The sequence below is a fragment of the Loxodonta africana genome, chromosome 18, assembly GCF_030014295.1.
Source record: "Loxodonta africana isolate mLoxAfr1 chromosome 18, mLoxAfr1.hap2, whole genome shotgun sequence".
NCBI lineage: Eukaryota > Metazoa > Chordata > Mammalia > Proboscidea > Elephantidae > Loxodonta > Loxodonta africana.
Genome location: NC_087359.1, coordinates 62811214 through 62823259, shown reverse-complemented (window position 1 = coordinate 62823259; position 12046 = coordinate 62811214). Strand labels below are relative to the sequence as shown.

The 12046-nt window shown below is 51.4% G+C and overlaps 1 protein-coding gene across 1 annotated transcript in view; it reads right to left on the bottom strand.

Moving 5' to 3' along the window:
- Positions 1-9367, bottom strand: part of DOC2B (double C2 domain beta) — a 37246-nt gene extending 27879 nt beyond the window's left edge. Inside the window, exon 1 of the mRNA XM_003416806.4 lies at positions 8995-9367. Within this exon, the coding sequence (XP_003416854.1) occupies positions 8995-9367 (373 nt within the window). The remainder of the gene's footprint in view (positions 1-8994) is intronic.
- Between the last annotated feature and the right edge of the window lie 2679 nt (positions 9368-12046).

Here is a 12046-nt window from a genome sequence, read left to right as displayed (position 1 = left end):
ACATGAGAGTAAATCACTCTGCTGTTTAGGTCAAGCCGGCCAGTGGCTCGTTCCCCCCAGACATGTCTTGTCCACATCCGTGAGACCAGAGAAGAGCAGACGGTCAATCCACATGGCTGGTCTGTTCACACCAACTTGCTCACCAACTGCTCACAGGAGCAGGGACTCGGTGGATTCTAGTGTGTAAAAACACACACTCCACAACCTCTGCCCGTCTCCCGATCCCAGAGAAGGACAAGCCAGCGAGATGAAGGGGTTGCCTGCTCCCCACTGGGAAACTCAGTTCCAGGGAGGAGAGCGGAGCTCTGTGGAAATTCATTCATAAGGAGGAGGACTGGGATGCTGCTCAGCTGAAAAACAGCACCCGTGACCACTTTCTGGGAAGTAACAACATGCCCAGTGCTTTGCCAGGATGTGATTAATGAATTTCTTTGAACTCCAATGGAGGTTTTACAAGAACTGTTGTTGTTGTAGTTGCTGTCACGCTGGCTCCATGTCATGGCGACCCCATACACAACAGAACGAAACATTGCCTGGCCCTGCGCCATCTTCAGGATCGTTGGCATGCTTGAGTCTGTTGTTGTGGCCACTATGTTTTTTGAGTGCCTTCCAACTTAGAGGGCTCATCTTCCACCACTATATCAGACAATATTCATTGTGATCCATGTAGTTTTGTTTTTTTTTTTAATCGTGCTTTAGGTGAAGGTTTACAGAGCAAATTAGTTTCCCATTCAACAGTTAATACACAAATTGTTTCATGACATAGGTTGCACTCCCCACAATGTGTCAGCACTCTCCCCATTACCACCCTGAGCTCCCCATTTCCATTCTTCGGTTGTCCTGCCCCTTCCTGTCTTCTCATCTTTGCTTTTGGGCAGGTGTTGCCTTTTGGTCTCATATCCATGATTGTTCTAAGGAGCACTTTCCCCTCGGGTGTTGTTGTTTATTTATAGGTCTGTCGATTATTTGGCTGAAAGGTGATCTCCGGGAATAGCTTCAGCTCCAAATTAGAAGGGTATCCAATAGCTACAGTCTCAGGGGTTTCTCCAGTCTCTCTTGGACCGGTAAATCTGGTCTTTTTTATGAATTTTAGTTTTGTTCTACATTTTTTTTTTTCCACCACTCTCAGCGGGACCTTCTATTGTGATCCTGGTCAGAGTGGTAGATAGTGGTAGCCGGGCACCATCTAGTTGTTCTGGTCTCAGGCTGGTGGAGGCTGTGGTTCTTGTGGTCTGTCAGTCCTTTGGACTAATTGTTTCCTTGAGTCTTTGGTTTTCTTCACTCTCCTTTGCTCTGGATGGAAAGAGACCAATAGTTGTATCTTAGACAGCCACTCAAAAACTTTTAAGACCCCAGACGCTATTCACCAAAGTAGGGCGTAGAAAGTTTTGTTTTATTTTATTGTGTTTTAGGTGAAAGTTTATAACACAAATTAGTTTTTCATTCAAAAATTTTATACACAAATTCTTTCGCGACATTAGTGGCAATCTCTGCAATGGGTCAGCACTTCTCCCCCTGTCCTTTTCCACCTTCATCAGATTTCCTGTCACTTCTTCTTGCCTTCTTGTCTTTGTTTTTGGGCAGGTGTTGCCATTTGGTCTCATATACTTGATTTAACTAAGAAGCACATTCTTCACGTTGTGTTATTGTTTATTTTATAGGCCTGTCTAATCTTTGGTCGAAAGGTAGACTTTGGGAGTAGCTTCAGTTCTGAGTTAGCAGGGTATCCAAGGGCCATAGTCTGGGGGTTTCTCCACTCTCTGTCAGACCAGTAAGTCTGGTCTTTTTTTGTGAATTTGAATTTTGTTCTACATTTTTCTCCCACTCTGTCCAGGACCCTCTGTGATCCCTGTCAGAGGGGGTTGGTGGTGGTAAGGTGCATCTTAGATGGCTGCTCTCAAGCTTTTAAGACCTCAGATACTTCTCGCTGAAGTAGGATGTAGAACATTTTTTTTACGAACTACGTTATGCCAATTGACCTAGATGGTCCCCAGGCCTCAGTTCCAGTTACTCGGTCCCTCAGGGTGTTTGGATGTGTCTAGGAAGCTTCTATGGCTTTTCTTTGGTCAAGTTGTGCTGACTTCTATATTGTGTGTTGTCTTTCCCTTCACCAAAGTTAACGCTTATCTACTATCTAGTTAGTGATTTTCCCCTCCCCACTTTCCTCCTCCCTCATAACCATCAAAGATTCCTTTTTTCTGTGTGTAAGCCTTTCCTTGTGTTTTTATAATAGTGGCTTCATATATTATTTGTCCTTTTGTGATTGACTTATTTCAGTCGGCGTAATGCTCTCTAGACTCATCCATGTTATGAGATGTTTCGCGGATGCATCATTGTTCTTTATCATTGCTGTGCACGGTGTGCACGTACCATAATTTGTTTATCTATTCATCTGTTGATGGGCACTTAGGTTGTTTCTATCTCTTTGCTATTACGAATAACGCTGCAATGAACATGGGTGTGCATATATCTATTCACGAGATGGCTCTTACTTCTGTAGGATATATTCCTAGGAGTGGAATTGCTGGATTGTACGGGATTTCCATTTATAGCTTTTTAAGGAGGTACCATATCATTTTCCATAGTGGTTGTACCATTTTACATTCCTACCAGCAGTGCGTAAGAGTTCCAATCTCCCCGAAACCTCTCCAATATTTATTTTCTGTTTTTTTTTTTTTTTTTATTTGTGCCAGTAATGTTGGGGATGAGATGGTATCTCACTGCAGTTTTTTTTTTTTAATAATTTTTATTGAGCTTTAAGTGAACGTTGACAAATCAAGTCAGTCTGTCACATATAAGCTTATATACACCTTACTCCATACTCCCACTTACTCTCCCCCTAATGAGTCAGCCCTTCCAGTCTCTCCTTTCGTGACAATTTTGCCAGTTTCTAACCCTCTCTGCCCTCCCATCTCCCCTCCAGACGGGAGATGCCAACACAGTCTCAGGTGTCCACCTGATACAAGTAGCTCACTCTTCATCAGCATCTCTCTCCTACCCATTGTCCAGTCCCTTCCATGTCTGATGAGTTGTCTTTGGAAATGATTCCTGTCCTGGGCCAACAGAAGGTTTGGGGACCATGACCACCAGGATTCCTTTAGTCTCAGTCAGACCATTAAGTCTGGTCTTTTTATGAGAATTTGGGGTCTGCATCCCACTGATCTCCTGCTCCCTCAGGGGTTCTCCGTTGTGCTCCCTGTCAGGGCAGTCATCGGTTGTGGCCGGGCACCATCTAGTTCTTCTGGTCTCAAGATGATGTAAGTCTCTTGTTCCCATGGCCCTTTCTGTCTCTTGGGCTCTTAATTATCGTGTGACCTTGGTGTTCTTCATTCTCCTTTGATCCAGGTGGGTTGAGACCAATTGATGCATCTTAGATGGCCGCTTGTTAGCATTTAAGACCCCAGATGCCACATTTCAAAGTGGGATGCAGAATGTTTTCATAATAGAATTATTTTGCCAATTGACTTAGAAGTCCTCTTAAGCCATAGTCCCCAAACCCCCGCCCTTGCTCCGCTGACCTTTGAAGCATTCAGTTTATCCCGGAAACTTCTTTGCTTTTGGTCTAGTCCAGTTGAGCTGACCTTCCGTGTACTGAGTATTGTCCTTCCCTTCATCTTTTTTTTTTTTTCACCTAAAGTAGTTCTTACTCATTGCAGTTTTGATTTGCATTTCTCTAATGGCTAATGATTGTGAGCATTTCCTCATGTGCCTGTTAGCTGCCTGAATGTCTTCTTTGGTGAAGAGTCTGTTCATACCTTTTACCCATTTTTTAATTGGGTTGTCTTTTTGTTGTTGAGGTGTTGAAGTATTGTATAGATTTTAGAGATTAGACCCTTGTCAATATGTTACAGCCAATTTTTTTTTCCCCAGTCTGTAGGCTGTCTCTAGAACATTTTTTTAATGTTAGGCCAATTGACCTAGATGTCTCTCAGGATTATGGTCCTCAGCCTTCAAGCCCAGTAACTCACTCCTGTGAGGTGTTTGGTTACATTTAGGTTGTTTCCATGACTGTGCCCCCTATGTGCTCTATTATGTATATGAAAAGACATGCAGCACATATGAATATACAGAAATATCCAAAGCCAAACCTACATATGAATGTAGGTGTACTCCCATATGCCCTCCCACACCTATTGGGCATACATGTTGGTGGGATTATTTCCAGCATCATAGCAACATGCAAGCCACCACAGTACGACAAACTGACAGGTGGGTGGTGGTGTGTAAGAAATAATAGTTTATAAATAGAAGTCAGTCACAATTTTTAGAGGCTTCCGCTGATGAAGCTCTTAGGGAGCTTGTGGTCTATAATTTTCATATCCCAGTTGGAGAAATGAGGCTCAGAGAGGGGAAGTAATCTGGCCAGGGTGGCACAGCAGAGCTGGACTCAGAATCCAGGTCTCTTCACTTCCATCCTGATAATTTTTCCCTTAGAGTGTAGTGTCTTCTAAAAATTTTTTTTGTGGTACTTTGTTTAACTGAATTCTCAGGAGGATGCAGCTAGGAAATAAAGGAGCTGCTCTGGGGAAAAGGGAGGTAGGGGCTTAGCTGCTGCCCTGGAGGGGAACCTTGAGTTGGAAATGTACCCTGGGCTGGTGGTTGGGGTGAAGAGGGCCCTCAGGGCAGGGTAAGGTGTGTCTCTTTCTGGTTGAGCCACACACCCCTGCCCTGCCTACTCAAATCACATGCCCCAGCCAAAGTTTACATCTGTGGAAAAATAATGAGGGTGGGTCACTAATGGCCCTTTGAGAGTTGTCACCTGCTTGCCAATAATTACAGAGCTTTGATGGGCTAATTCAAAGCAAAGCAGGCTCAAGCCCTGTCAGTTCCTCTAAGGCTGACCTTCACCCTGCTCTGGGTGCTGGAGACTGGCTGCATCATTATGACCTTGATTTGCACCTGAACTTTTTTGACACATACACCCTTGGGAACATGCAATCTGCCTTGATCTCTTTTTTTTTTGAGGTGGGGGGGTAGATTATTTATTTACATTTTTTTTTATTATGGCAAGTATACAGGTAACAAAACATTTGTTGCCATTTCAACAATCTTTACATGTACAGTTTCCCCTGATTTTTTTTTGAAGAAAAATATCAGCCTCACAAATAGGTAAAATCTGTGACAAGCACCACAGATAATTACCAAGCCTGAATCGAAAACACTTCACAAATGGGGAAACCGAGGCACTGAGCCAAGGCGCTGCTCAGTGGGGCACAAAGAGGAATGAGTCGTGCATTCCTGCTTCCCAGGAACTTAGTAGCAGAAGGTTAGGACTTTCATAAACCTAATCGTTTCCCTGCTTAAATTTTTTTCAAAAGTTCCCCATTGTCTCCTGAACTCAGTTCAACCTCCCTGATGTGCCATTTTGAGGTCTTCTGTGACTTGACCACTTTGGCCTCATCATCAGCCACAGAAGACCTCAAACTCTGTTTTTCATGGCTCAACTGGGCTGTGTCCTATACCTCTGTGTCAGTGCCCATGGCAGTCCCCGTGCCAAGAGTACCCTCTCTCTCCTCTTTCCACTTTGCCAGCTTGCTTCCTCCCTCCTCCCAGCCTTAGAGTAGGGCCCTTTCTGTGATGCCCTATATATGTGCAACTGGTCCCTGTTTGAGTTCCTCCTCCCATTCCTCACTGCTGGGCTACTCATTTGTCTTTGTTCCTGAAAAATTCCTGATAGCAGAGGTTGCATATCAGGCATTCTTGAATCTCCATGCCCAGCACAGTGCCTGACACACAGTTGGTGTTGTCATGCTGAATGAATAAATATATGACGACAGGTGGGCAGAACATGATTGAGGCCAAAAGAGGTTCTAGGCTCAAAGGAAGAGGGAAGCACAGCCAGTGGGTACTGGGAACTGCTCTGAGTTGAAGAGGGTCTTTGTGCAGACCCAGCAGCAACTCCTCCGTTTCGTCCTTGCTCCAGAACTCCATAAGCACCAGGGGGGCTGAGTCCAGCCCTGACCCCAGGGCAGGTTTAAACAGGGGCATTTGATGCAATTCTGACCAATGAGACAGGAGAACAAGCCTCCTGGGACTTCTGGGAGAAGTTTCCTCACTCTTAAACTGAGACATAGAAGTGAAAAAGGCCCTTATCAGATTTAGGATCTTATTGCTGCATGTGACACCTGAACCCACAGCAGCCATCTTGGTCCATGAGGAAGGTCAGCCTAAGAGGGAAAGGGGATGACCAAGTGGAAAGACAGACAGACCTATCGCCCTTGATGATGCCATTGAGCTGCTGAGTCACCCTACCCTGGTGCTGCACAACCTCAGCTCTCCTCATTGTTGAAGCCACTTTGAACTGTTCTCTGTTATGTGTACCCCAAAGCAGCCTAGTCATTACATCTTTGAAGACTGGACTGGGTTTCCACAGGTGGAGACCAGGAGGGAGAACATCAAACGCAGGAGAGCAGCAAGGGCAGGGGTGTGAAGCAGAGGGCACATCTGGTGGGCACAAGTGGTATGTCAAGCTTAGCCAGAATGCACCCTGGATAACCGGGAGAGGAGGGCACTGGGTGGCATTTCTAATTCCATTTCACTGCACTTTCTCCCCATCGTCGCTCCTCTATTAGATCTGTTTGGAACATGCCAGTTTTGTGTTTGTGCCTTGAGGAGACTTAATAAAGGATGGGATTTAAAGAGGGCGGGGAAGAAGGCTGAACAAATAAACAGCTCTCGGCCTTGGACAACAGAGCAACCGCCCTAATTTCTTTTTGTCAGAACAGAGATAATCCAATAATTAGGGCAGCAAATAGCATAACCCTGGCTAAAGCTGTAATGAACCATCTGGTTTGAATCATTTAGGCTTATTCTAGGGATCTGGTTGTCAGAGCCCAGAGGGGAGCATAGCCTGGGGTGGTTGGGCAGAGGGCAGTCCTGCCCAAGAACCTGTTCCCCCCACAGGCAGGAGCCAAGATTTCTGCACTCCCACATCTGGGCTGTTTGCTCAGCCCCTAATAGGATCCAAGCCCAAGGGTGGGCCACCCCTTGAGGAGGATGAGGAGGCCCAGCTGGCCCTGGCTCAGTCACACACCCTCCTTCGTAAGCTCTTCTCTGGGCCTTCTTTACAGTGTTTTGTAGTGTGCCCTGGTGATACAGGTGTGGTCAGGCCAGTTTAAACTGACAAAGCTGTGTCCAGGACAGCCTTGTACTGCTGACCCTGAGTGAGTCTGTCCCCTGTCAGGATTCAGCCTATTCCCTTTTGTACTCCCTCTGCTCCTAGCAAAATGCTAGGTGAAAGACTGCTGAGTTGAACAGAGAGGAGGCAGCTGGCCAAAGCTTGGCATTTCAGGTCCCCTCCTTGCCTGTGGATTCAGGGACTGCCAAAGCTATGCCCAGATTTCTCACTTCTTGATTGTATGTCATCCAGAGGGCCCTCTGTGCCCCAAAGCAGGTGGCCTGAAGCCCTGCCCTGCCCCCTCACTCCCTTGGCTCAGCAGAAAAGATACGGCAAATGGAAAGGATTTCTCACCCCGTCTAGGGGTGGTTTTTCATTCAGTACAGCCAAAGGGGTGACTCTAGTCCCAGCTAGGGCCTGTCAGAGGCCACAGCAAATGAAGGGGTGCACTTTGCATCGGGTGTCAGGAGCTGGGGGTGGGGAAGAGCCAGGGCACAACCCTGCAGGCAATAAGCTCCGCCGACCCAATTTCCCCAAGCCGGCAGGAAAGTGGAGGGGGACGACTGCTTCCCACCCTCCATGCCCACTGGCAGGGCCTCAAGATGCCAGGTGCTGGCCAAAGGCTGTGGTCCAGGCCTGGAGAAAGTGCAGAGCAGGCAGTTTCCTCACACAGGCTGGCGCTCCCACCGCTGCGGCTATGGGCCTCCCAGGATAAGGAGATGAGGGGTCTGCGCCCCAGAGTGGCACAGGTAAGTCCTCACCTTCGGCTTCCAGTGGCACATTTTAGGCTCCGGAAACTCCCAGCCCTTGGCCTGTGTGAGCGCCCACGCCAGGCGCGGCCAGCCTCGCGGCGCCAAGAAACAACCAGGGAGCCTTGGCGAAACCCCAGGAGGACCCCTGCCCCGCCAGGTCCACATTCCTGGGCAGGCCTGAGTGACGCGACTGGGGCCAGAGCTGGACTGGGGGCCTTGTGCGCAGCGTACCCCCATCCCCACCCCCACCCGGTGCAAACCGATTCCGCACCGGGCGGCTTCTCGCTTCAGCTTCCGGGCTAGGCCCGGGTCGGGCTGGGCAGGCACCCCCAGGGACGGAAAAAGGCGCCAGGAGCGTCCTACTGGGCCTGGGCCCCAGGGTCCCCGGCACTTGTCCGCTCCCTGAGGCTCGGAGCTCAGCCCAGGAGGTGGGGGCGCGGGCTGGGGGAATCCACTGGCCCCGGGGGGCCGGCGTAACAGGTGGGCGAGGTCGGCGGCCCGAACAAGCGCTGCGGCGGGGTCCACGGACGCGAGGGGAGGTACAGCCAAGGTTTTTCCAGAGGACAAGCGGCTCCGCGGTCCTCCTGGTCCTCGGCCCGCGCGCCAGCAAAGCCGCCGGGCTCTGCGGGCCGCTGGGCCCACCCGGGAGACCGGCCCTGCCTCAGCCCGGGCCCCCTCCCCAGCCCATTCTGCCACTGCCCCCCGGCCGCAGGGCTGGCCCGAAGCGAGCTCGCCGGGCTGGGAGCGATCGCACGACCGGCAGCAACTGGTGTTTCGCCGGGGCGCAACTCCACCCTTCCAGGGAACAAAAGCCGCCGCCCGCGCCCCAGAGCTCCCCGCATGGGGGCCGAGAGGTGGCGCGGCGCGGGTTTTGGGGAACCCGACCCCCGGAAATAGGACATCCCAAACTCCCACCTCTCCAGTCTGGGCAGGTGGGACGTCGGGCTGGGTCTGCAGGGCGCGCGAGGAGCGCACAGAGCAAGCGAGGGGTCCGCGCCTGGGCTGGGGGTGTATGCCGAGGGAAAACAAGAGGGACGAGAGGGGACCGAGGGGCTAGCGAGGGCAGGGAGGACGCCAGGACCCAAGAAAAAGAAGGGACGAGAAGTCGGCGAGTTGGAAACTTACTGCAGTCGTCGGATTCATAGCCGTCGGCGTCCGGCTCTTCCTCGGGCGGTTTGGCGGGCGGCCGCACCGGGCTGGGGCCGGGGATGGGGCCCAGGCTGGCGCCGTAGGCTCCGAAGAGCTGGTCAACATCCTCCTCGTCGTCGCGAGGGCCGTCGGAGGGGCTGCGGCGGCCCGCGCTGGCCGCGGCCGGGAGCACGGGGGCCTCCGGGGGCGCAGCGGCAAGGGGTCCGGCGGCCGGGGGCAGGCCCCGCGGGAAGCGGGGGAAGTAGTCGGAGATCTGCTTGATGGGCCGAATCGGGCCGGGGCACACGTCGATGGCCATATGCTCCTGGATGCTGATGGTCGCCTTATCGCCGCGCCGCCGGAGGGTCATGCAGGCAGCGCGGCCCCGCCCGGGCGCGTCCTGGCCCGGCGCGGCCCCGGCCAGGGGGCTGCTCAGCAGGCCCGGCGGGGCGCGGCGGGAGCTGCCGGCATCGTCGGCGGCGCCCCCGGACGGACCTGACGCGGATGCTGCCTGCTCCGGGCGGCCGGCGCGAGTGAGTGCCAGGGGCCGGCAGGCAGGGGGCGGTCCCAGTCCGCGTCACCCGGTAGCAACCAAGCAGTGTGAGTGCGCGGGCTGCGCGGGCGGGCGCGGAGCTGAGCGAGCTGAGCGGCGCCACACTCACTGGCACTCGCACCGGCGCGCACGCCGGCCCGGGACCCAGCGCGCGCACACACGGGCGGGCAGGGCCACCCGGACGTCTGCCACTCACACACAGTCGCAGGACAAGCGGGGAGCGGAGGAGGGACCCCAGAACCCACAGGCGCACATTTCGCGCGTGCCAGCACAGGCTGGGCTCGGTTCACTCTCACAGGACACACGCAGGTGTGTAAGGGCACTCCGAGCTTACACAAACGTGTGCACATACACTTGGGGACAGCGTCCACTCACACCTGCAGGACACACACACAATCACATGCACACATACGTCCAGAGTTGGTGGAGGATGCTGTGGGCACCAGCCGGAACACACACACACCTAACAGTACACACAACACAAGCATATAGACAGAGGCAGATTATCCAATAAACAAGATAAACGCGGGTTTACTTACTAATCTGTAGTGAACAATTTCACATTTTTTCACCACATCAAAGATTTTGCTTCTAGGTATGGCTGGCATCTGTCTCTCTCCCAACCCCACAGCACCGCCTACAGAATCAAAGCCTCTTTTAAGATCCCTGACAGGGGCCGGTGATGACTCAGTGAGCAAGGTAAGCACAGGCTTACTTGTGCTTACTTACTAATCTGTAGTGAACAATCTTACATGGATTTCACTTTGATGTGGCCTGGGGAAACCCATGTGAAATTATTCACTATAGATTAGTAAATTAGCAGAAGCCCATGCTTACCTTGTTTATTGGATAATCTGCCCCTGCACGGAGGTGGTTCAGGATATCCAGGGCACAGCTTCTCATGCGCTAAGCACACCTAGCAGGACACACACACACAGAAATGATTAGGGGATTCACAGGCATGCCTTCCCCCACCACACACATTCCCTAGCAGGACACACACACACATACACACACACACAGTGATTAAGGGATTCACAGGCATGCCTTCCCCCACCACACACATTCCCTAGCAGGACATACAGCCACAATAGCAGGCTATGCACACTGTCTGCTGTATAAGGACAAGCCTGGCACTATCTGCTCTCCAGTCACACACAAACACAGTCTCTGTAATCTCAGCTCAGTCCCTCACTCTGTCATTGATGGGTTTGAAGGACACAGCTCGCTCATGGGCACAGGGTGGGTGAGATCATTGACCAGGGCTGGAGTCAGGAGGGGGTGAGGGTCAGCAGGCCTAGGCAGAGGAGATCTTCCCAGTGCCTGAAGAATCAGGCATAGGTGGAAATGCAGGGTGTGGTCTGCCCACCTGCTCAGGCCTCATAGTGGTCAGATAACTAAACAAATCCCAGCCAGACAGCCCCGCCCAGCTGTTGTCTGTCTTTCCAGAACCAGAGCTCTGTTGGGAAAGGCTGCTGCTTATACAGGTGTCTCCCCAGAAAGCCCGGGGCCTGGACAGAATCCTGTTTACTCTGTGGATTTCACTGACATGTCAGGGACACTTACCTTCTTGGCCAAGTTCCTTCCAGGAGTCTGAATGAGGGACCCCAAGCCTGTGTTCCCCTCACTGTAACTCCTATGGAGGGGTGGGGAGCAGAGAGAAGAGAGAAGAGGCCTTGTCCTTATCACTTCCAGGTGCATGATTCTAGACAGGTCATTTGATCTCTCTGAACATCAGTTTACTTAACTGTGAAATAGGTTTAATATCAACCCCATGGCATTGTGGTGACCTGTGTCTAGCCCAGGCCATGGCAGGTAAGAAGGGTTGGCTTTCCCTTCTCTCTTTCCTTGGGAGATGGGCCTCCCCATGAGAAATGATGGTGTGTCCTGTGCTGTCTCACGGTAAGTGCTGAACTGGGTGGTGATGGTCATTACTTACCTTTGAAAACCACATGAATGTTCACAGCTGTCATTTCATTGGTTCCTCAAATAAGCCCATCAGGTAGGCAGGCATGCCGTTCCCATTTTGTAGGGGAGGGAATTGAGGCTCAGAAAGAGAAAATGACTTGCTCAGGGTGAAAACTGGCTGGTGGCAGAGCTGGGATTAGAATACAGGTATCCTGACTTTTTTGATGTTTCCAACCCCCAGGGCCATCAGAACTCAAGGGAGAAAGAGCAGAGCTGGAAACCCGGGAAAAACCTATGGCTTTCTGGACAGAAACAACCCGAATAAGAATGAGGTGGAGGAAGGAGATAGAGAAGGGGGCCAAGAATCTCAGAGATTACAGTGGGAGTGAACTAGCCCTGGAGCCCTTTAAGGACAATTTAGGACCCTGATGGGGAAAAAACACAGCTCTCCTAAGAGTCAAAGGCTAAGGGAAGGACAGAAAAGCCTGGGAAGATAGCCTGACACAAAGGGGTTCTCACTTCTAGGAATGCTTAAGGGGATCAGTCCTTAAATAGGCACAGAAGTGACTTTTTCTGTACCAGAGGTCA